This window comes from Mytilus galloprovincialis, chromosome 2, assembly GCF_965363235.1.
Source record: "Mytilus galloprovincialis chromosome 2, xbMytGall1.hap1.1, whole genome shotgun sequence".
Lineage (NCBI taxonomy): Eukaryota > Metazoa > Mollusca > Bivalvia > Mytilida > Mytilidae > Mytilus > Mytilus galloprovincialis.
The window spans coordinates 63,586,977-63,613,527 of NC_134839.1; the positions used below are offsets into that span (position 1 = coordinate 63,586,977).

Consider the following 26,551-nt stretch of genomic DNA (forward strand, 5'->3'; position numbering starts at 1 on the left):
GAAACTAGAACAACGTAAATAATGTCGGTGGCAGACACGTTAGTGTTGGGAATTGATAATTTTGTGGCATGCACTGGGTGTATAAAGTGTACATTTTGGATCCTTTTTATTGGAATCATACTTCAAATAGTTGGTTTTACAGGAAACACGTGGTCAGTTTCATCCACATCCCAACATGGACTTCATTATCTATGTCATCGTCCTACAGATATGGATGTATCAGTACTGTGTTGTGACTTATTTGATACAGGTGTGTGTAAAATTAAACATATTCGATATCGAATTCTAAAATACAATGTAAATTGAGTAAGAAATTAATAATTGTACTTATATTACATAAATATAATATTTTTATTTCCTCATGTATATATCGTTATGCCTCTGTGCTCTCTTATTATGCTACTGTGATTACTTGTATCACACTATCACATGTTGTTTAGTTGGTTTAACCATGTTCGAGTGGAACTTCCATCTGGTCAGGCAACTAAATATCGAAACAAAATGCAATGCCAAGCAGTGGCGGATCAAGATTTTTTAAAAGGGGGCCTACTGACTGCATAAGATTGGGCTCTAATCAAACTTCAGTGATTCATATAATCAACCACATTTTTTCCCAAAAAGGGGAAGCTGGTCACCCTTGGCTCCCTCCTAAATCCACATCTTGTATAAATAATATTACCCACGTTACAAATTTAGAGATAAGGAAAGAGATAGAGATAGGGAAATGTTGTATGCCGGTAATGAAACACCTATCAGAACATTGGACGAGGATGTAATAAAATATTATATATAACATTATTTCTTCTATAAAACCCATACTTCATAGTTATCTTTTAAAATGCCCGAGCAACGAACGACAATCATTGAATCAGAGGCTCCTCGCTTGTGACAGGTACATAACGAATGTGGTGGCGAAGAATATTAAACAGGCTAAATAAAACCGTAAAATTTGTTTAAGTTTGACGTTTGGTCACGTTGAAATCTTAAATATTATAACCTATGCCGTTCGGGTTTATATTTATTATGACACAGTTCAAATTCGATGTATCATAGCTAGACAAATTTGGGGCTTCCTCTTAATAATACATGTGAATCATCTGTAACTAAATGCAAGTGTTACCTCAAAACAACATAAAGGGGTAGTATTTAAATGTTTGCTAGTGTCTTATCTTCCACTAAGGAGCACGGGGGGGTCTCAACATGGGATTTTGGGTACAGGTGTGCAGCTGGGATTTTAAAAACACCCCCCATTCATATATTGAATAATTGTGAAATCCCTACCTATACATATATTTCACAGCGAAATCATAACCCATTCATATATTTATCAGCTCATTGATATATCACAATCGGTCAATTACTACCTATTGATATATTTCCTCGGTAAAATTGCACCCCATTGATATATTTGACGGATCAAAAAAGGGACCCATTCCAGCGGCACATATGTATATACCTTTATATAGGAAGAGACCCCCCCGTGCTAAGGAGGCTCGAGGGAACAAAAATTTCAGAAAAAAAAATAAATTATTTTTTCATTACACATTTTATTTATTACCCTTAGTAGTTGTTACTTTATCATATGGTACAAAAATCATTAAAAAAAAGCAATTCGTGTTGTCCCAAGATGTTTATTATCATTGAGAACGCTCCAAATTTTCTCCTGTTGGTGCAAAAATGCCATTTTTTGGCATTAAAATTGAAATATCTTTTTTAGCTCAACGGTGACCTATATTTTTTATTATAATTTTCAACAAATAACCTGTACTTAAACTAAACTTTTGTAAAATTTGAGCGATTTCTGTAATTAAGTTCTTTTTCATTTCGATATTACCTCTTTTTCCTATTAGTTCAACAGAAAAAAGTTCCTCTACGGAAATGTATGCTTCTTTCGAAACCAGATTGTGAGCGTAAATAAACGGTGACCCCCTGTTTTTACTGTTTTTTCTATTGAGTATAAGATAAATGTTCTTTTATAGAAAAATATAGCAAAATCCTATGTTATAAAAAAAATGATTTAGACCCGAGAGCCCCCTTAACCATGTATAGTTGTGTTAAACAGCACATAATTCGAATTTACTGTAAAGATTAAATTTTAAGATACAAGACACTTTGCGAATATTATCGTTTTCATTTTACATTGTGTTTGTGTGCTAGCGCTGCACTATGTTTCAGTGTTGCAGTATGCGTCTCGCTTGGTTGATTATCATTTGGAATACGGCAAGTACAAAGCACAAATATCATTTTGGGTAGTAACTATCGTATCAAAAGGTATGTAGATACAAAAGGGAATGAAATAATACAAAGATAACACCACCTTGACTTGTGACCATAATTAAATCAAAGAAGAAAGGACTTAATAGAAGTAAAAAACAAACCGGCACAAATAACTGATAAAATTTTGTGCATTATTTGTTATTGAACTTCTACACCTGCTCCAAAAGAGGAAGCACTTTCTGCTTTACTTTTTGCTAAAAACAGTCTCCGGGACAAGTTTGCAATTCCGCTGAGTGCAAAAGTTGTCACCTTCATTTTTGGAGTTAAGTCAAAATGAAGTTGATAACTTGGTTGGTATTGGTTCCCTGATATTTGTCCTAAAATTTGTTGGCTCTAGCACCACTGTTGAAAAGGTTATGCCCCTTCTTTCAACAATTTCCTCAGAGGAAAAGTAGTTTTCCTCAAGGGAAATCAAATTTCCCTAAAGGAAAAAGATTTTTCCTCAAGGGAAAAAGATTTCCCTTAGGGAATTTGCTGCATAAATATTTCCTTTGAGGAAATTCTATTTCCTTTGAGGAAATTCTTTTTCCTTCGAGGAAATTTGCGGCTTCAAATTTTCCTTTGAGGAAAAACTTTTTCCTTCAAGGAAATTTGCGGCTTCAAATTTTCCTTTGAGGAAATTCTATTTCCTTTGAGGAAAAACTTTTTCCTGTGAGGAAATTTGTAGCTTCAAATTTTCCTTGGAGGAAATACTTTTTCCTGTGAGGAAATTTTTGACAAACACTTTTCCTTAAGGGAAAATTCAAGACAACAAATTTCCTCTATGGAAATCATTGTTCTTCAAATTTCCTCTAAGGAAATTTCTGAACATCAAATTTCCCTTAAGGAAATGTTTTCCCTTATTTTTACTAGTTAAACATTTCTTCACTATACCATGTATACAAACAGTATGAATGTAATTTTACAAGACTGAATAATGGATACAAATGATATTTAAAACTTAATAAATGTTTGACTCAACATTTTAATGACATTGAAAATTCATACAGTCTGACTGTTTAGGTCTAGGTATGACAGGTATGTTCATACTTTTTATATAACTTTAACTTTGATCTATAAAAAATTTTGTAGCACAGGATTCTGTTTTCTTTGTAATTGTTTCAATCCAATACATTAATAAGCAACCAATTTGAATGTCATACCATTTGTGGTGTTCTAAAGAATTTGTTTATATTTGCAGATTAAATAATAAAATAAACATGTCTTTTCCTGTTATTTTAAATTGAAATTTTCTTCTGTTTCAGCTTGTGTACAGTTATTCAGTCCACTACGTAAGAATTCAGTGAATACATTGTTCCATTCACTAAACATTTTTGCAAATTGTTCTTCAATGATTTTCTTCCATATATTTGATATGAGGGAGCGATGTAAATGTGTGGATAAAACTGGTGTTCCTTTTTTCAACAACAAAATAGTATTTTTTCTGCATTTCTCCTTTCTTTCGACTAATATATATAATATGTTGTTGCTTTTATACAATAGTGTTTTGTGTATCTATGATAGAACTCCATTTTGTTTATGGCCATTATCATGTGATTATGATGATATTTCCTATTTCTTTTTTGCAGGAAAGCACACATTCCAGTTCAAATTAATCCAATTGCGCACTATGTAGATACATTTCAACTTTAAGTTTCCTCTTCAGTACAATGACCTATTGATCATGAAAACCAAGATGTCTGATCACCTATAAATACACAAAATAAACAAATAAAATGTTATAAATGGAGAGAGAAACAGCAATAAAAGTTTATTTTGTCATGTTTATTAACATTTTAAATATATTTCCTTTCTTACTTGTGAATGCTTTTGTCTATAGTTCTTATATTAGTTGATTTTGTGCATTTATCAATCTTTCAAGTTGAGGCAGTTTGTTCTTTATATTATGTTGAGCTGTTAAACCACTGTCTAAAGTAAGGGTAGGGTTGAGTGCTCATAAACCTGTTTTTTATTACATGCATTAGTTTTTATGGATTTTTAACTTAAGCTGTCAGTTACTGTGAGTACTTAACTTTGTGTCTTTTCAATTAAGGGAAATGTATAAATTTCTTGCTTACTGTAAACTAACTAATTTTCGCGAGCGATTTATTTTCACAAGCAATTTATTTTCGCATTTAGAAATATAACACGCATATAAATTGTCGGGACTGTTTTTCATATGTATCTTTCCTTATTCATTTATTAAAATACATTAAGTAAAATTGAAAATCGCAAAAAAAATAAATAGCTATGATGTAGACTAGAAAGTATAAAACGCAAAATAAAGTATTCGCGAAAATTTAGTTGGTTTACAGTAGTCCAGTCTGTGTTTGCAGGAAATTTAAATCATTGGTTGTCTGGTGGAGGGTTGTCTTATTGTCAATCATGCCACATCTTATTTTTATATAACCTTGCCATATTCCTATTGTGCCTGTCCAAAGTTCAGAGCCTGTAGTTTTTGTCAGTTTAGTCTGACACTAAAATTTAGTGGTTGTTGTTGTTTCATACTGTTCATATTCATTTTTTTGTAATTTATTTTGTTATAAACTAGGCAATTAGTTTTACAGTTTTGATTGTTTCAATTTTTCATCTGAGGGTCTTTTATAGCTGCCTACTTTGACTATAGGGTACTGATTTTCTCATTATTGAAGGTCGTCACAGGCCTACAATTGCTTTCTTTAAGCCATGATCAATAGTTTTCATATTTAACATGTTTAATATACCACATCTTTTAATTTTTATAGTAATCATGATAACCGTCTTTCAAGTTCAATAACTTTTTAAAAAATAAAAGTGGCCTTACCATTTTTGCTTACCATTTAGGTTTAGTTGGCTTGTGCAAATTTTAAATTGCCTATCATTTCTGCTGTTTATAATTCTTAATTCTTCTATAGTTCTTGACCTATTCATAAAAGAGTAAAAGTTAGTACATGTATTGAATGACATCTTGCATCAATGTTTTTTTTTTTTTTGCTGTTTAATGTACATGATGTATATTAATGTGTGTTTAATAAAAATCTGTACCATGAGTGCTTGATAAGCTTGTTGCCCTTTTAGTTGGTCTTTATGCTGTAAATGAATTTTAATGATCAACTAGAAAAACTATGAGCACTGCACAAATAAGACCCCCCCTCCCTCCAAATAAAAAAAGGACATGCACACACAGTGGTATTCATTGACATAAAACAATTTTTAAATTTACATAGGCAATGTTAGCATATAGGGCTAAAAAATCAAAAGTATGTAAGAATAAATTTCAGAAATAGACCGAGATTGAAAGTTGTCCAAAAGTTATATATATAGAATTTATAAGAATCCACAAATAGTTAATTCCACTACGTAATTGAATGATTTTGACGTTTATGGTTCAACATATTTTGTAATTCATAATAGAAATATATCATAATGACATAAAATAGAACAATATCATACTGACAGGATCTTTTAAAGTACAGAGTCACGTTATAAGAACCAAAGAAATACAAAAAGTCGCATACACAAAACACGCCACAAAAAAATGAAAGACAATACAAACTCATTGACGAGATGTATAAGTACCGTGCCACGTCAAACGGATATCACATAAAACCATTCAACAGTAAAAGTAATATTAATAATAGAACAAAGAAAAATGAAAGAACTATAAAACACGTTGTTAAGATGATAAACAACATCAGTACGCAGAATCTATACATCAAGACCATCGTGTATTAGTTGTGAAGTTCAACATATTCAAAGCCAATAACAATCAACCTTACCATAATATAGGACAGTGGTTCAAATAACACAACATATGAACACTAAACAACGAATATTAAATCTTGGACACAAAGCACTGAAATAAGAGAACTCATAAGTAAGAATATCAAATGAAAGTTTCTCAAAACTTTCATTAAAACATGATAAAATAAGCTTATTTATATTGCTGTTTTTTTCTCCATTTATAACATTTTTTTTTTTAATTTTGTGTATTTATAGGTCAGATATCTTGGTTTTTATGATCATCAACAGGTCCTGCAGGTCTATACTGAAGAGGAAACTTAATTGTTAATACTTTTCTACATAATCATGATAATGAGCTAATTAGATTAATTAATGTGAAATGAACTGTGTGTTTTTCTGGAAAAAGAAATAGAAAAAATTCTATAAAATTGCTATAAACAAAATGGAGTACTATCAAAGATGCGCAAGAACACAATTGTGTAAAATGTAACAACCTACATATTCACTGATGGATTATGGAGAAATTAAGAAAAAAATAGTATCTTTGTCATGTTTGTTGTTGAAATAAACTCCTGCTTTATCCATTCATGTACATGGCTCCATCATATCAAATATACAGAGAAGATGTTTGAAGAACAAGTTGCAAAAATTTATTCAGCCAATTGAAGGAAGATGTCTTGTGGATGGAATTATTTATGCACTGAACTGTCATGTAGTGGGTTGAATAATTGTACACAACAGCTGAAACAAAAGACAAGTTAATTTAACATGAAAAGTGTTTATTTCATTTAATATGCAAATATGAGCACAATATTAATAACATCACAAATGGTATGATATTCATAGCGTTTTGCTTATTATTGTATTGTCTTAAACATGTTAAACAGTCAGCCTTTTGTTTTTGTATGTTTAATACTCACCATGAAAATTTGTATAAAAGTTTTAATTATCTTTTGTATCAATAATTCAGTCTATGAAAAATTACATTCATACTGTTTGTACTGTTATGAAGTTTCCATAGAGAAAAAATAGGGGAAATCATTTCCTCTAGGGAAATTTGATGTTCAGAAATTTCCTTAGAGGAAATTTGAAGAACAATGGTTTCCTTAGAGGAAATTTGTTGTCTTGAAATTTCCCTCAAGGAAAAGTGTTGTCAAAAATTTCCTCACAGGAAAAAGTATTTCCTCCAAGGAAAATTTGAAGCTGCAAATTTCCTCACAGGAAAAAGTATTTCCTCAAAGGAAAATTTGAAGCTGCAAATTTCCTCACAGGAAAAAGTATTTCCTCAAAGGAAAATTTGAAGCCGCAAATTTCCTCAAAGGAAAAAGAATTTCCTCAAAGGAAATAGAATTTCCTCTAAGGAAATAGAATTTCCTCAAAGGAAATAGAATTTCCTCAAAGGAAATATTTATGCAGCAAATTCCCTAAGGGAAATTTTTTCCCTTGAGGAAAAATCTTTTTCCCTTAGGGAAATTTGATTTCCCTTGAGGAAAACTACTTTTCCTCTGAGGAAATTGTTGAAAGAAGGGGCATAACTTTTTCAACAGTGCATTGTTTTATATTACATTTTGTACAAACAGGTTGGTTGACTGCAGCATATGTTTGTCAAGTTGTGGGAATCGTCAGTTCAACAGCTACATTCATATCCGTTCTGCTGTTCACATGTTCATCAAGGACAAGAGGACAAAAATATACAAGAAGAATATTTCAGAATTTAGCTTTATTCACAGGTAATTGTTACAACTTACAAGACTAATTTATAATGTAAACAAATAACAACTATGTTTTAAAAGCACAAGATCATGCTTTCGTTGTGATGTTAATTGCGGACACTCAAGACCAAGTACAAAATAAACTTCAAGTTAGGAAATCAAATAAAGAAAAAACAAAAGGATCATAGAAATGATAAATATGACAACAAATACCATATAAGATATAAAGATGTGATACTATTGGCATTGAAAATCCACCAAGTCCAAATGCAGTTGATGAAAGCAGTTATAAGCAATCGTAAGGCCTTCAACGGTGGAAAAAACATGCCTTACAATTCCTGACATGCACAATTTAAAACTTTTCAATATTGAAAAACTAACGTACTTATGTATAACAAAAACGGCTATTGGTACTTTACGGAACGGAACGGAACGGAACGGAATTTCATTTAAGGTATCCAAAGGGGGCATTTATCAAAATTTCGAAAAATCTTTAAAACAAAAAAAACTTTAGAATTTCTGTGTTTTACGGTTTTCCATATACAAATAACACAAATGTATACTTAATCTCATCTTCACAGGTGAAATGTGTAATAATGTATAACATCGGGAAATATTCTGTAGATGAATATGTCGGATTGTCCTGATAAATTATCATGAAATTAACGCATTTGCAAGTCATGCATTATGATATCTAGACTGACCTCACGTCGTCCTTGATTAGAGACAGTGATCAAAATGAATCTGATTTAAACTTTTTAATTTATTTTTCCGTTCCGTTCCGTTCCGCAAAGTACCAATTGCTCTGAGGAATTGGTATTTAACGGAAAAAACGGAAACAGACATCTTTAATGTAATTAAAGCAGTATGATAAAAAAAAAAATTGTCTGACACCTCTTTTTGCACGAGTGGTATGTGTTTTAGATAGCATTTTCGACTTGATCAATAATAAAAAATTTAACACAAAGGCAGGTTACACAAAAAGTCTTTCTCCTTCCATCGGTAATTATATTTTAAAAAAGAGGCCTTCAACAGCCCGTTCCGACGATGATTAGAGACAGTGATCAAGTTGAATCTGATGTAAACTTTTTAATTTATTTTTCCGTTCCGTTCCGTTCCGCAAAGTACCAATTGCTCTGAGGAATTGGTATTTAACGGAAAAAACGGAAACAGACATCTTTAATGTAATTAAAGCAGTATGATAAAAACAAGTCAGACCCTTCTTTTTTGAATGAGTGGTAAGTGTTTTAGATAGCATTTTCGACTTGATCAATAATAAAAAATTTAACACAAAGGCAGGTTACACAAAAAGTCTTTCTCCTTCCATCGGTAATTATATTTTAAAAAAGAGGCCTTCAACAGCCCGTTCCGACGATGATTAGAGACAGTGATCAAGTTGAATCTGATGTAAACTTTTTAATTTATTTTTCCGTTCCGTTCCGTTCCGCAAAGTACCAATTGCTCTGAGGAATTGGCATTTAACGGAAAAAACGGAAACAGACATCTTTAATGTAATTAAAGCAGTATGATAAAAAAAATTGTCTGACACCTCTTTTTGCATGAGTGGTATGTGTTTTAGATAGCATTTTCGACTTGATCAATAATAAAAAATTTAAGGCAGGTTACACAAAAAGTCTTTCTCCTTCCATCGGTAATTATATTTTAAAAAAGGGGCCTTCAACAGCCCGTTCCGACGATGATTAGAGACAGTGATCAAGTTGAATCTGATGTAAACTTTTTAATTTATTTTTCCGTTCCGTTCCGTTCCGCAAAGTACCAATTGCTCTGAGGAATTGGTATTTAACGGAAAAAACGGAAACAGACATCTTTAATGTAATTAAAGCAGTATGATAAAAAAAAAATTGTCTGACACCTCTTTTTGCATGAGTGGTATGTGTTTTAGATAGCATTTTCGACTTGATCAATAATAAAAAATTTAACACAAAGGCAGGTTACACAAAAAGTCTTTCTCATTCCATCGGTAATTATATTTTAAAAAAGAGGCCTTCAACAGCCCGTTCCGACGATGATTAGAGACAGTGATCAAGTTGAATCTGATTTAAACTTTTTAATTTATTTTTCCGTTCCGTTCCGTTCCGCAAAGTACCAATTGCTCTGAGGAATTGGTATTTAACGGAAAAAACGGAAACAGACATCTTTAATGTAATTAAAGCAGTATGATAAAAAAAATTGTCTGACACCTCTTTTTGCATGAGTGGTATGTGTTTTAGATAGCATTTTCGACTTGATCAATAATAAAAAAATTTAAGGCAGGTTACACAAAAAGTCTTTCTCCTTCCATCGGTAATTATATTTTAAAAAAGGGGCCTTCAACAGCCCGTTCCGACGATGATTAGAGATAGTGATCCAGTTGAATCTGATGTAAACTTTTTAATTTATTTTTCCGTTCCGTTCCGTTCCGCAAAGTACCAATTGCTCTGAGGAATTGGTATTTAACGGAAAAAACGGAAACAGACATCTTTAATGTAATTAAAGCAGTATGATAAAAACAAGTCAGACCCTTCTTTTTTGAATGAGTGGTAAGTGTTTTAGATAGCATTTCGACTTGATCAATATTTAAATAAACAGCTGCGCCATGAGCGCATGATACGCCCGTCGTCTTGTGAAAAAACATAAATCTTTTTTGAATAACACAGGGTTGTAAAGGATGTCATGCTTAGTATAGCCTGACTCATTCCTTATTCCCGCTCAATAGGAAGATTGTACAAGATGTATTTGGAAACCCGACGCAACATTAGCCTGTTAAGTTTTAAGCAATAGAGATACAGCGCAACATGTGAAAAAAAACCTCTTTTTTTACAATAAACTCAATAACTCGAAAATATAAAAATGAATCATCACCAAAAAGTATACAGATCTTTAGATTAATATAACAAAGAAGTGTGTAAAGTTTTAAGCAATAATCATAAATCGTTTTTGAGATATGGTGCGACATGTAAACCCCCCCTTTTTTTTTACAAAATACTCAATAACTCAAAAATATAATTTTGAATCATCACCAAAAAGTATACAGATATTAAGATTAATATAACTAAGAAGTATTTAAAGTTTTAAGCCATAATCAAGAATCGTTTTTGAGATACGGTGCGACATGTGAAAAAAACACACCCCTGTTTTAGTTACAAAGTGCCGTAACTCAAAAAGTTGTAATCTTATTTTCACAAAAAAGTATACAGATCATTTTACCATCATAAGAAACAACTATGTTAAGTTTCATGAAATTTGGATAAGTCGTTCTCAAGTTACGGTGCGACATGTTTACACCGGACAGACGGACGGACACTGGGCATTTGTATACCATAATACGTCCCGTCAAAATTGACGGACGTATAAAAAATAACACAAAGACAGGTTAGACAAAAGGTCTTTCTACTTCCATTGGTAATTATAAATTAAAAAAGGGGCCTTCCGAAGATGATTAGAAACAGTGATCAAGTTGAATCTGATTTCCGTTCCGTTCCGCAAAATACCAATTGCTATCATTTTCTGTAAAATGGTCCACTTACACGTTTTCAATTTCCGGATGTACTCACTCATATTCGCGCTATGACAAAAGGGTTCAATCGTCCCAAGATACATAGTTTCGTCCCTGGATTTGTTCGCAACCTTTGTTAACAATATTGATAATTGTTGAATGGAAGATTTCTTAAAAAAATCCGGGAGCTCATCAGGTAACGCCTGCCTAATATCAATTACAAGATAGGCTGTGTCAATGTGCCATCTAGCACACATGTTAGGTCAAGTAGAATATATGGATTGTAGTTCAATTGGAAGAATAGAGTAGTAAATCAGTTAATGTGTACATAAGTCGGTTATGTTGACAGGTCGACAGATTGCAAATTTGACAGATTGACAAGTCGAAAGGATTACAGGTTGACAGGTCGACAATTTGAAAGCTCCATTGGTTTAATTTTACAGAATGTTTTTTTTCCCAACTGCCAGCTGATTGATATTAAGTTGACGTTAATTTCACCTCCAAAAGTCGCCATATGAACAATTCAACATTATGATATACAAAAACTGTTTAAACAGTTGCCATCTAGTGTCGAAGTCTGCGCCAACGTGCCATCTAGCGCCGTAGGCTGTGTCAAAGATTGATCTAGCACTGTAGGCCGAGTCAATGAGTGACCTCGTGTGCCGTATGGTTAGGGTATGGGTAAGGTTAAGGGTTAGGGTGATTTGAAGAGTTAGGGACAGTGTTAGGGTTCGGGTATAATGCTATTTTTCTTCCTTTTAAATTGTCAACCATAGTAGTACATTTTGTAGTTTCAATGCTAAAAAAGTAAGTAAATACTGTGAAAAATATATTTTTCCTGATTCAAAGTAAGTCGTTATACGCTATATTTGATAACACTTTTACCTATTCGAATTTACAACCAGATACGAATGATATTTAAAAAGTTATCCCTTAATATGTGCTATGACTAGTATTTTTGTCATACTTGTATCTGCATGGTGTGGTTTTCATTTCTACTATTATAATATTCAGGGTTTCCCCTGGGTCAATTATTTTTTTCGCCACCTCTTTCGCCAAAACAATATATTTTTCGCCACTTTATTATTTTTTTCGCCAAGTAACATAATTATATTTTTCGTTTAAAATTTACCTTTTTTTCTACCCCCCCCCCCCTTCCCTTAAATAAGATGATTTTGCCCCATTGTGTCTATGATTATTCTCTCAAACTTAGTTTAGAGTCTTACATTTTAATGAATAAAAACTAAACATTTACTTTAAAAGAACATAATTTTTTTTAACTTAGTAAAAGGGAAAAATATTCATTGTATTTTAAACAACTTTTCTAAATGAGGGGGCCACTATACTTTTAATAATAAAGAAGATATAAGTCCTGGAATATAACACAATTAATGGACATATTTTTATCATATAATACCAGTATAGTTCGTAGTAGGGAAAGTTTTTTTTAAAGGAAAATACTCATGTGCCCTTTTGTACTAAGAAGTGGTTTTTACAACAAAACAAAAGCCTGTATCACATGAAATTGATCCCTCATTTCATGTGTAGTCATTACATTGAAGGGTTACTCTCATTTGAGGGGTTGTTCTTAACCTTTTGGATAGATTTCTTCATAACGACAGTTTTCTTTTCTTGACCATCGTAAATGAAAAAGTTGAGACGTAAAACTATGCTTGAAACACGTACGTGTGTCACTAAAACGACTTTAAAGCAGTCTCCCTAATCAATAACCTATATTAAAGTCAACGGATAATTTAAGTTTTAAATCAGAGATTTTTCTTGCTTTTGAACATTTTTCGTCACAACAGCTTTCTTTTCTTAACTATCTTTAACAGGAGAGGAAACGTCAAAAGTTTGCTTCAAACACGTGCGTCGCTAAGTGGTAAATAAATTATGTATGTGACATTTAGGGGAAGCTATTTAACCATTTCATTTTGTCAAACAATTCAATCAACACCTTTATTAATTAGTCCTTTGTTGTCGATAGGTATAAAATGCAATCAGCTGATTATTGATTTTCTGTACAAATCTTAATGAGGTCAAGGTGAATTCCGAGTATTTTCGGATTGGGTAAAGTCCGAGAAACTCGAAAAAAAAGTAAATAAACAAGATGGAGGAAAATAAATCGTTATATATATTTCTGTCGCCAAATTCTTTCGACAATGACGAATTTTTTTTGGAAAAAAAAGTTTGTTTCCAGGTTTTGGTGAAAAAAATAATTTGTTTTGGTCCCTGAGAAAAAAAAAATTGTTTGTTTCACCCTCAGCTGCCACTATATGTAATGCTAAAATTGAAAGAAAAAAATTGTTTTCGGTTTGTCGCTAAAAAAATAGATTGTTCTTCGCCGAAGGCGAAAAAAAAGTTTGCACAGGAAAAAAAACCATAGCCCCCCCCCCCCCCCCCCCCCCCCAGAAAATCAAATGGTTGCTGCCTAAGAAATTAACAAAATGTCTTGCAAAGAAAACTGTATATTTTTGATGAGGTGTCCTTATATAGTGTATTGTGTGTACAATATTTGGGTTTCGATGGATTGTTGTCTTGTTGGCGTCCATGGGGATGTTTTAGCACTAAAAGTTTTGGAACGTTTTGGCGTTATAAAATGGACACGTTTCGGCGGACGTTCTTCATCGGACACGTTTCGGCGAGATAAAAATTGGACACTTTTGTGCGAAGGACAACATTGGACACGATACGGCGAAATGGACTCGTTTTGGCGAATCGGACACGTTTGGGGGGATGGACACGTTTGAGAGAGTAACATATATATATATATATACACAAGACTCAATATGAAAAGAATTTATTGTCATTGTTACAAGTGTGGACACAGATCTGTATGGATAGTATATTAGAATAATCAGTGAAATGGCATTTGACAGTGTTAACCCCTATCTGTTATTTCTTATTTTTTCTCAAAAGGAATGGTTAAACTTCAGTCAAAAGTGACAGAAATACCAGATTCAGTACAATAAAAAATCAAAATGTGTGTGCACTGTTAGAGGGTAGTGATGTAAGAGAACAACAATGGCTAATTAAAAATGTGCTAGCTTAGGCAAATATGAAAATGAATATTCCAGCTCCATATTTTAGCACCAAATAGGCAACAAACATGTAGATGTTAATTCTTGCAGTTGTATTTGAAATTTCAATGGCTAACTACCTTTATTATGCCTCATGAGGCCTAGGCATGCCCTTAATTGTTATTGTACCTTCATTAAATACCCAATCAATTATACAAAAAAATACATACCAGCATGTTTCAGCTAACCCTAATTTGTAGTGCATACCCAGTGATTCCAGAATTTCTAATTGGGGGTGGGGGGGGGGTGCATTGGCTGCGTAAGAGGTAGCCAGATCTAGTCATGCTTCCGTGATTCCCTAAATAATCAATACATTTGTCTTAGATTCCCTTCAGCTCTATTAAAGTCAGACTGGTTCCCTATAGCTAGTAGTTATTAGCTAAAAATGTTTGTATATAAATAAAATAATATTACCCACAACTTACCCTATTTTTCAGCATACCAGCGGAAATACATGTATTATTTCTTTTTGTCTTTTGAAATTTGCTATAAGTTGTGCTAGGGGCAGTCTTAAACATGTACATGTAGCTACATGTATTAAAGGTATATTTTAGGTTGTTTTAAAGCATTATAGTTTATTGTGACTTTTAAATTAATTTAAAGAAAAGCAATAAAAACATGGGTTCTACGTTTTTTTTTTCTTTAAATGTTTTAAGTTGGTCCAAGGACATATATAGAGGGAGGATAACATCTTAACAATCCTTGATGTATTAAAAAAATATGTAGAGAATCATTGGAGAAACCACACTGTACACCTTAAACCTTTAAAACTTGTTGATGGATTTTAATGGAATAAATATTTTCTTAAACTTAAATGATCCCCACATTTGTATTTCAAATATACATTTGTATAATTTTGGGAAATTTCAGTCACTCAACAAATACTTGTTATCCTATATGTATATATATATATATAAGTAAAAGGGTTATGGAGCGAAAAAGGTCCTTGACATGAGATATGTTTACCAAAAAAATAATTACCAATGGAAGAAGTAAGACTTTTTGTGTAACCTGCCTTTGTGTTAAATTTTTTATTATTGATCAAGTCGAAAATGCTATCTAAAACACATACCACTCATGCAAAAAGAGGTGTCAGACAATTTTTTTTTATCATACTGCTTTAATTACATTAAAGATGTCTGTTTCCGTTTTTTCCGTTAAATACCAATTCCTCAGAGCAATTGGTACTTTGCGGAACGGCACGGAACGGAAAAATAAATTAAAAAGTTTAAATCAGATTCAACTTGATCACTGTCTCTAATCATCGTCGGAACGGGCTGTTGAAGGCCTCTTTTTTAAAATATAATTACCGATGGAAGGAGAAAGACTTTTTGTGTAACCTGCCTTTGTGTTAAATCTTTTATTATTGATCAAGTCGAAAATGCTATCTAAAACACATACCACTCAAGCAAAAAGAGGTGTCAGACAATTTTTTTTATCATACTGCTTTAATTACATTAAAGATGTCTGTTTCCGTTTTTTCCGTTAAATACCAATTCCTCAGAGCAATTGGTACTTTGCGGAACGGAACGGAACGGAAAAATAAATTAAAAAGTTTACATCAGATTCAACTTGATCACTGTCTCTAATCATCGTCGGAACGGGCTGTTGAAGGCCTCTTTTTTAAAATATAATTACCGATGGAAGGAGAAAGACTTTTTGTGTAACCTGCCTTTGTGTTAAAATTTTTATTATTGATCAAGTCGAAAATGCTATCTAAAACACATACCACTCATGCAAAAGGAGGTGTCAGACAATTTTTTTTTATCATACTGCTTTAATTACATTAAAGATGTCTGTTTCCGTTTTTTCCGTTAAATACCAATTCCTCAGAGCAATTGGTACTTTGCGGAACGGAACGGAACGGAAAAATAAATTAAAAAGTTTACATCAGATTCAACTGGATCACTGTCTCAACGGGCTGTTGAAGGCCCCTTTTTTAAAATATAATTACCGATGGAAGGAGAGAGACTTTTTGTGTAACCTGCCTTTGTGTTAAATTTTTTATTATTGATCAAGTCGAAAATGCTATCTAAAACACATACCACTCATGCAAAAAGAGGTGTCAGACAATTTTTTTTATCATACTGTTTTAATTACATTAAAGATGTCTGTTTCCGTTTTTTCCGTTAGATACCAATTCCTCAGAGCAATTGGTACTTTGTGGAACAGAACGGAACGGAAAAATAAATTTAAAAGTTTACCTCAGATTCAACTGGATCACTGTCTCTAATCATCGTCGGAACGGGCTGTTGAAGGCCCCTTTTTTAAAATATAATTACCGATGGAAGGAGAAAGACTTTTTGTGTAACCTGCCTTTGTGTTAAATTTTTTATTATTGATCAAGTCGAAAATGCTATCTAAAACACATACCACTCATGCAAAAAGAGGTGTCAGACAATTTTTTTTATCATACTGCTTTAATTACATTAAAGATGTCTGTTTCCGTTTTTTCCGTTAAATACCAATTCCTCAGAGCAATTGGTACTTTGCGGAACGGAACGGAACGGAAAAATAAATTAAAAAGTTTACATCAGATTCAACTGGATCACTGTCTCTAATCATCGTCGGAACGGGCTGTTGAAGGCCCCTTTTTTAAAATATAATTACCGATGGAAGGAGAAAGACTTTTTGTGTAACCTGCCTTTGTGTTAAATTTTTTATTATTGATCAAGTCGAAAATGCTATCTAAAACACATACCACTCATGCAAAAAGAGGTGTCAGACAATTTTTTTTATCATACTGCTTTAATTACATTAAAGATGTCTGTTTCCGTTTTTTCCGTTAAATACCAATTCCTCAGAGCAATTGGTACTTTGCGGAACGGAACGGAACGGAAAAATAAATTAAAAAGTTTACATCAGATTCAACTGGATCACTGTCTCTAATCATCGTCGGAACGGGCTGTTGAAGGCCCCTTTTTTAAAATATAATTACCGATGGAAGGAGAAAGACTTTTTGTGTAACCTGCCTTAAATTTTTTATTATTGATCAAGTCGAAAATGCTATCTAAAACACATACCACTCATGCAAAAAGAGGTGTCAGACAATTTTTTTTATCATACTGCTTTAATTACATTAAAGATGTCTGTTTCCGTTTTATCCGTTAAATACCAATTCCTCAGAGCAATTGGTACTTTGCGGAACGGAACGGAACGGAAAAATAAATTAAAAAGTTTACATCAGATTCAACTTGATCACTGTCTCTAATCATCGTCGGAACGGGCTGTTGAAGGCCTCTTTTTTAAAATATAATTACCGATGGAAGGAGAAAGACTTTTTGTGTAACCTGCCTTTGTGTTAAATTTTTTATTATTGATCAAGTCGAAAATGCTATCTAAAACACATACCACTCATGCAAAAAGAGGTGTCAGACAATTTTTTTTTTATCATACTGCTTTAATTACATTAAAGATGTCTGTTTCCGTTTTTTCCGTTAAATACCAATTCCTCAGAGCAATTGGTACTTTGCGGAACGGAACGGAACGGAAAAATAAATTAAAAAGTTTAAATCAGATTCATTTTGATCACTGTCTCTAATCAAGGACGACGTGAGGTCAGTCTAGATATCATAATGCATGACTTGCAAATGCGTTAATTTCATGATAATTTATTAGGACAATCCGACATATTCATCTACAGAATATTTCCCGATGTTATACATTATTACACATTTCACCTGTGAAGATGAGATTAAGTATACATTTGTGTTATTTGTATATGGAAAACCGTAAAACACAGAAATTCTAAAGTTTTTTTTGTTTTAAAGATTTTTCGAAATTTTGATAAATGCCCCCTTTGGATACCTTAAATGAAATTCCGTTCCGTTCCGTTCCGTTCCGTAAAGTACCAATAGCCAACAAAACAATAAACGCCATACAAATATGACAGACATAAACCAACGACAAACACTGAAATACAGAACTATCCATATTTACTAAACTGGTCAGAGAGTTCGCAGTTTCATGATAGTATAACTATATTTAATTAAGAATTATTACAGTGCTGAAAAAATAGTATTTCACTTTGTTATAGGTACAATTATAGGTTCAAGTGCTGCAATCTACGCTGGTTATTACTGGAAGAACCACATTCTTCAAGACCACCATCTTGGCACTTCATTTACAATTGTTGTTCTTGCTTGTCTCTCTTTCTTAACCGTGTGGTTAATAATAAGTGTGAATGGATGCACAGGTAACTAACAAATATGATACACGGCATATGTTCTACTAGATAGCCGACAAATTTCCTTGGTACATTACAAATATGTAAATGGAGCAAATCTATCAGCTGATTGTCTGATCAGCCGTTCGAACAAGGATAATTTTCAATAGATACGATGTTCCTTTTTCCTTTATATTTCAATATGAATGATCGCTGCTAGAGTGTTGTACCAGCTGTGTTCTTGCCAACTGGGCCAGCCATATATTTTTAAACATCTGCTAAGTTGCAACTTTTATGCGTAAGAGTACTTGTAAACTTGGAGCCAAATTGGACTAATGTTTCTGTGAAAGACGACATGACACCATGCAGACTCGTATCGTGTGAACAAGGAACGTAAATATCCAGACGAGTTTTAATATGTTCTATCGAGTAACGTTTGATTAACTACTTTTTGAGATAAGAATAGTAGGTTCATATTGTTTTCTTATCCCAGGCATAGCTTACCTTAGCCGTATTTGGCACAATTGTTTGAAATTTTTGGTCCTCAATGCTCTTCAATTTTGTACTTTTTGGCTTTATAAATATTTTGATCTGAGCGTCAATAATGAGTCTTATGTTCACGAAACGTATTAAATTATAATCCTTGTACCTTTAATTTGATAAACTGTTCATATCCCAAAAACCTTGTTTCAAACCGCTATTTATTTATGGCATGGTCCAAAGTAAGGCATTTTATTGGTGGTTGTCTTTTATAATGCCTAATGTTTTTTATGTTTAGGAGTATGTTGTTGAAATAAGATTCTGTTTAATTTAATCACAACTGTTACTAGATTTGGAACTATATAGATAAAGACCTATGTATATTGCTGAAGACCATGTTTCTCTCCAGAGTTTAGTTTGTTATTGCATAGCTGTTTTCCTGGCGCCGTCCTACATTTCATATTCGTACTTTAATCTGTACTATCGCCTTGGAAAATTATATCACGTATAGAAGTTTCACATTTCCATCATCCGCTATATTTGTATCAAAAAATGAAGTGTTACAGTTGGTGAGTGGTTTCAATTAAATTCTTAGTTGTCTTTCTTACATTCGATATAGTTTATTTTATACAAAATTCAAACAAGAAAATACAAAAAATGCATTTCCCATTATATATTAGTGTTACATTTATTTTGATAGGATACTTTGAGGAAGCTCCGCCATCTTGCCCAACTGCACAAACGCCTTTGCTTTCTTCTGCTTCGCAAAGAGATAGGACCACAAGTAATACTTCTACAATAGGACAAATACCAACATGTGCTATCTGTGTTGAAAATCAACGTGACGTGATATTTAACTGTGGACATTTGGTATGCTGCAATATATGTGCAACAACATTACAAAACTCGGGAAGTTATATCTGCCCAAGTTGTAGAAGACCAATAACATCACAAAGACGTGTGTATATCTAACTATTGATTCAAAATGAATAATTTGTTTTGTACATGTATGATTTCTTTTTACATTTTGCGTTGTATAAGTAATGGATTTATCTTCTTTTTTTTTTTGTAAATATCATTCGATAGTTTATCGTGCCACAAGATATTGCCAATGAAAGGGTAAACATAGTGTCCTTTTGGCACATAGAATTTGAATACCCAATTTGCAATATATCTAACCATTTTTGATTGTTTATTAAGGCATACTGTACAGTTTTTATCCCACATGATTTTTTCACGAATATTTTGCATACAATCTAATTTTCACCTAGCTTTTTCAAATATGCAATAAAATATACCTTGATGCACTTTAAAAGATAATTGGGATCACAATTTTAAACATAAATTACTTAAAGTTTTGGTTTCTTTGACATTTCTATTCTTCATACAGTGTCAAGTCATGGGTCATTTAAAAAAAAAGATGGGTCCATGAACTCGTTTTCCAAAACTTTTCCCGACATGTTTCAATAATGATATTTACATTGAAGTTAAACGAGTAAAGCATACATGGCTAAAATGGCTGCGATTTCACCCCAAATTTTACTCTGAGTATCGACAAACCTGTGCATCTAGAAAAGTTTTTAAGCATAACCTACCCAAGATAAATAAATAAAGGCAACAGTAGTATACCGCTGTTCAAAACTCATAAATCTATGGACAAAAAAAAACAAAATCGGGGTAACAAACTAAAACTGAGAGAAACGCATTAAATATTAGAGGCGAACAACGACACAACATTAAAATGTAACACACACAGCAACGGACTAAGCATTAGACAAAACCCGATGAGAATAACCAATATAACATCAAAACCAAATACATGAATTTGGGATAGAAAAGTACCGTGACACGTCACGTTAAAATTAAAAATTCAGCCATTTTAGCCAAAGGGTCCACAGGAACCTTAACCATGCTAATCATCAAGTTAGAGAACCATTCAGAGATATACTTGAGAATCACAAATTGACACAATGTTACAACGTTCATTTAAAAAGAAATTTATAGTTACCAGTATATAATATATCAACTTTTAATGTTTGATTGACCACAGATGTTTGCGAAAAATAGGAGACGAAATATTATAAAGATATAGTTTTTTGAAAGGAAAGGAAAAGTAAAATAATTTTATTTAAGTTTTATTTTAAATTTTAATCTTTTCCAACCATTTCTTTGAGAAGCGTAATTGCTCAATTCTAATGATCAGTAATGCAGTATTTGAAGATTTAATATAACATGGCAAAATAAATTTTCATCAAAATGAAATATTCGTTTCTTGCCGAAAAGGAAAAAAATCAAAAATACTAAAAACTAAAAAAACTAAAGCTTAAAAATTTGGGGTCACTATAGGACCTTTGTTTATACAGGAGGTCATATTTTGATCAGATCAGAAGGAACTGTTCCTTTATTTGTTAGGAGTAATTTCCTGGAACTAGTCCGAAATAAAGTAATGCTGAATTTTTCGAGAACATGTGAGAAAGATAAGAATGATAGCTTTCAATCTTACCCTCTGTAATTAAGAAATTCCTGACATCACCCATGTGCTGAAAAATAGGACGCTCGAATCAATAAAAGTTAATAAAAAAAAAGAAGAAAAAAGGCCAAAATTGAGAACATAGTTGTAGAGCATTGAGGACCAAATATTCTGTATGTAGATATCAGATATCAGATTGAAATAAACAATTAATTTCCCCTTAGGCAACAATGATAGCCTTTTTTGAGATGCAGAATTTAGAAAGTTGATTTTTTCAATGAAACTTTGCTAGAGTTACAGAAAAATTATTCGGACAGTATTTTTTGGTCCATAAAATATAGGTTCGCGTTGCTTTTCTTAAGGTATTTTGTACTTACGTGTATCTCCCATGCCTATCAATTTTGAATTTAAAAATACGTGTCTCGTCCTAGCGTTGAAAAGACATCTCATTTCCGTTAAGACTAAGGAAAATAGTTTGTTTGGCCTATGATATAATGCAGAATGCACGAAGTCTCTAATAATAAAAAAAATAACGGACGCACATATCAACCAATCAGGATTAGCTATACTTTTAATGCTGAATACCATGTTACGCTCATAAAATGGCTGCGCCCATACAATCTAATGGTTTATTGTAACCTTCACGTAAACAATCTTAGTTTTTTGAAAACCGCAAAAAAAAACTATTTTATTTTTTGATTGTTTTTTCTTTCATTTTCGGTAACGATAGAAATATCTCGATTAAATAAAAAATTATACTGCTATGAAATATAAAATCTTCATATACTTTTTGAATGATTTAGAGCATAAACTTTGAGCACGCAACTCACGTTAATTGTAAGAAAGATTGAAATCTAAAGTAAAACGTGAACAAAATTTAATTGTTTCCTTTCTGAAAAGGGTAATGCATTTATTGGTCCGTCCCTTATTATTTGCAAATGAGACATCTGTGGTCAATCAAACATTTAAAAGCGTCATATCACGTAATTTTTATTAGTAGAACGTTTTAGCATAATGTCAATTGTGGATTTTCAGACATATCTCTGAAAGGTTCTCTAACATGTTGATTTTTTTTTTAAATGTAGTGGTCGACATGATTGGTCGGTAGCTTTATTGGTCGCTTGAATTAGTAACTAGCTTGAGTCTGGTACAGTATGTCTATGATTTTTAGTCTGACTGTGTAATTGGGTTAAAAACAAACACCATAAAACATAATTACAAACCTAATAGTTCGTAGTTCTTTAATGCTGTTTTTTGTGTACTGTCCTAACTTATTTAAGGTATTCGTTGTTATTCTGTTGTTAACATGTCGAAATGTACTATTATATTATTTTTTAATGTATTTCTCTGTCCTGGGTGTTCTTGCATTAATTTGTACTGTATTCCTGTCATGTCATGTTGTCATATTACCGTATATTTAACATTGCAATAAAGCGCGATGTTTCGCTAACAAAAAAACCCAAGGTTCAACCCACCAGTTTTCTTCTTCAAATGTCTAGTACCAAGTCAGGAATATGGCAGTTGTTATGATCTATTTGTGTTGCATTGTCGTTTGTTTTTTTTGTTTTTTTTTGTTGCACTTCAATATTTCTGTTGTTTCGTTGTTTCTCTCATATAATTGATGTGTTTCCCTCGGTTTTGGTTTAATACCCTGATTTGTTTTCTCTCAACCAATTTATTACTTTTGAACAGCGGTATACTACTGTTACCTTTATATGTGATAAGAAATCTGCGATTTTAATTTATGATCGAATAAGAACCTTGGGAAAATTCTCTCTCATACACACGCACTAAGTTGTCAATAGTCATTTATCCATTTTCATTTCAATATTTACAAAGAGAACTGGAAGATTATATTGCCGTATGAGATAATTCTGCTAAAAATAAAAAAAAAAATAATAATATCAGAAGCATGCGTGCGTGCAATTATAAATGAGGCTATCAATTATAATCATGTCTGAACCAAAATCAATACTTAAAATCAGTACGTGTCCTTCCGCACTACAAGTAATTTATCAAAGTTAAACTCCGAAACCTAAACAGTTGTAAAGTCGTCTATGCTTCGCTTCAATGATTATTCCAATGGTGATAGTTAAGCAAAGCAACATCTACGCTGTTTCGGATTTCGGAGTTTTGAATCACAGTTAGAATATATCTATTTATTCTATGTCGGAAAAATATATTTGGGTTATCCCTCTTATGTCGTCGTAAATATAATATTCTTTTAATTTACTTTGTAGTTGGTTTTGTGAGAATAACAACAAATTGTCATGGTGCCCAGGTCAGATTATTTAAAGCTGGTCCATCTACACCCGTGAAAGTTCCTGTGTGTATCACATGTCAAATTATGCCACGTGCAGTTGTATACAGCTGTGGACTTCTGATATTTTTTATGCATATGCTTCAAAGTTGGAAAGTAAAAATAGATACGATTGTCAAACGTGTAAAGATCCTTCTAATGATTGTGAATATTTCTAATGAACATGAATAAAATTGAGAATGGAAATGGGGAATGTGCAAAAGAGACAACAACCCGACCATAGAGCAGACAACAGCTGAAAGTTGAAAGCCGTCTATGATCATTTTCTTTTTCTTAAAGATGCACCTGACCTGATAAGTTCCTATCTCGAGGTTCCTATAGTAGTGAGATGATGCTTATATTTTTATCTGTTATTTTCAACCTGTACATTATAATCAGTTCTCCGTGAAGCAGCAATACATCTTTGTACTTGGTAACTTGATTTACCATGTATATGAAAGCTTGAATATAGTTACATGTTGGCCAGTTTCAACGTGTTTAACCGTTCTTTATTTCAACGTTTATAGAAAATCCGTTTATATACTGGAAGTAATACAAAGTAATTTGATGCACGTATAATTTTGTGGACATTTTAACAACAGACGCCACATTCAAAGTGATGGCACCATAATCACAGGATCATAAGGAAAAGGTGGATTACTATTAGAAATGGTTGCGATACAACTTTGCTTTATTCTTAATTAAAGCTGTTAAATCTAATAATTGATAATAACAGAGGAGTATTTAACTACAAGTGAACGAATCAGTGAGATATACAAATGATATAAGGACTGACTCATTAGACTGTAATTGTCACTGTGGTCTCGTAGTACCGTGCTCGGTTCGTGAGAAAGAGTCGTTTTGTTGATACCCTGACATGTCAAACAAAAGACTTGACAATTAGTATTTTACTGATTTGGAGCTAAGCAAACGAAATGTGTGATTAAGGTTCGGATTCAGAATAATGTGTTTGAAATTAAAGTGGCATGTGTGAGTGCAGACTGTTTACTTGAATCAGTGAATTTAAAGTCCTGCTATACGTGTTCTTCTTATTCAAAGCAGGCTTCATGTTCATATCACATTACTTTATTCTCATTCTGAATATTGATTGAATTGTCTATCTAACATAATACAGCCTTCTAGCAACAGCTCCGTCAGATAAGGCTTACTCAGAATAGAACCCGAGGTTCTTATTCGATCATAAATTAAACTTGCAGACTTCGTATCACATATAAAGGTAACAGTAGTATACCGCTGTTCAAAGGTAATAAATTGGTTGAGACTCAGCGGATGGACTATATATATAATAGTTTGTCTTACAGTCTTGCAGTTACAGAACGTGTCATTTAAATTATGACATTGCAAAAACACTCTCTGTTTAACGCAAGGTATATCGTTTGGTGGAGAGATGTCTGCTTGATAAAAATACAACACATTTTTTTTATATAAGATCTTCAAAAAGGTATAAGGCTGCTATTTATCATTTAACAATATTACTAAATCAATTTGATCAAATGAATATCTTCTATAAATTTATTCAAAATGCATTTACTAACAAATTCAATTACAAGTTGGATAAATGAGATAAATCATTGAACCCTGTTTTGTTGTTCTTATGTAATTCCAACTCTTAACTATAATGTTTTGCACATTGGAACATTAGACGCGTACAGAATTACATGATAATGCATCTGTAGTTTATAAAAAACAAGTATGGAATGTAACATTAGAGAAAACACACAATCAACATTACGATCTATTATTACATATTAGATTCGACATACATTAGTACTTTAGATGTGACGTAAGAATATCACATTTGTTGTCTTTGATCTAAAAAGAAAAGTCGGTAGAATCGCTTTAATTAGAATCTTGTGTATATATCCTGTCTAATATTGCGAAGATGAGATATGAGATTATTTTTTTCTCGCGATTACTTATACGCTTCAAGATAAAAATTGCTGTGATTATAATGATTCACATTTTACGTTAATTTGACACAATTATCTAGATAAGATGTTAAATCTATGGAGAAAGAATGTTTCAAATACTAAGTGCATTTATAGTGCAAAACATAATGTAGCTACTGTAAAAATGTAATCAATAATATGTTAACATTAGTAAACAATTTAATAACATCGCACTACAGCAATTACATTCCTTGCATAATCGAATGTATGTTTCATCTTATATCTAACATTTACAAAGACAATAAAAATCCCCAAACATTTACTGATGTATCAAAAGTAGAAAAAAAATATATTATCAATATGTTTAAATGCATGTATTTGCTTTTATCATTCGATGTTGGCAATATCCATTCTTTGGACTGTATTCCGAATCGACAGTTGCATCCTCGAGTATCAGCCTGACAATACTGGATGATGTCATTTATTGGTTACCAGATCAAAGGTCATTACATCACCCGAAATCTGAACTGTTCCTGGTACTCGTAGTGTGATTGGCTAACACTAAGGTTATCGTTGTGTTCTGGTTTGTCATTTGAGATGTTGATCCTTTGGTCAGCAGGTTATTTGCATTTCGCACTGTGCAAGAAATAAACAAACACGTGAGTTCAAATTTCTACGCAACAAAAAATATACAATATTTCATATAATATGGTGCATTCAGAATACAATTGTGAAACAATTGTTAAGTGTTCTTGACGTATACAATGTTTAGTGCATGTAATATTTCATTGTCAGATCTTTCGGTTTCATCAAACACATACAGTATATGTTTATTATATATTGGGTCGCCACTTCATGCATACAGTATGCCATGTACTCAAGTGTTAAAAGTAACTGTTTATGTTTTTCAATATAAACACCAAAAAAAAACAGTTAAGATTCCTCAACTTTATGATTTTA

General features: G+C 32.3%; 2 protein-coding genes across 6 annotated transcripts in view; one reads left to right on the forward strand and one right to left on the reverse strand.

Annotated features, from left to right (window-relative positions):
* LOC143064095 (uncharacterized) lies at positions 1-25,278 on the forward strand. Its single transcript, XM_076236651.1, has 5 exons — positions 1-250; positions 7,560-7,709; positions 18,304-18,462; positions 19,613-19,870; positions 23,623-25,278. Exons 1-5 carry the CDS (start codon positions 22-24, stop codon positions 23,871-23,873), a joined length of 1,047 nt encoding a protein of 348 aa, XP_076092766.1. The 5' UTR covers positions 1-21; the 3' UTR covers positions 23,874-25,278.
* LOC143064096 (uncharacterized) overlaps positions 25,194-26,551 on the reverse strand; it is a 40,840-nt gene continuing 39,482 nt past the window's right edge. For all 5 annotated transcript variants that reach the window (XM_076236657.1, XM_076236652.1, XM_076236654.1 and 2 more), the window contains one exon: positions 25,194-26,227. In XM_076236657.1, coding sequence (XP_076092772.1) covers positions 26,103-26,227 — 125 coding nt within the window. In that variant the 3' untranslated portion in view covers positions 25,194-26,102. The remainder of the gene's footprint in view (positions 26,228-26,551) is intronic.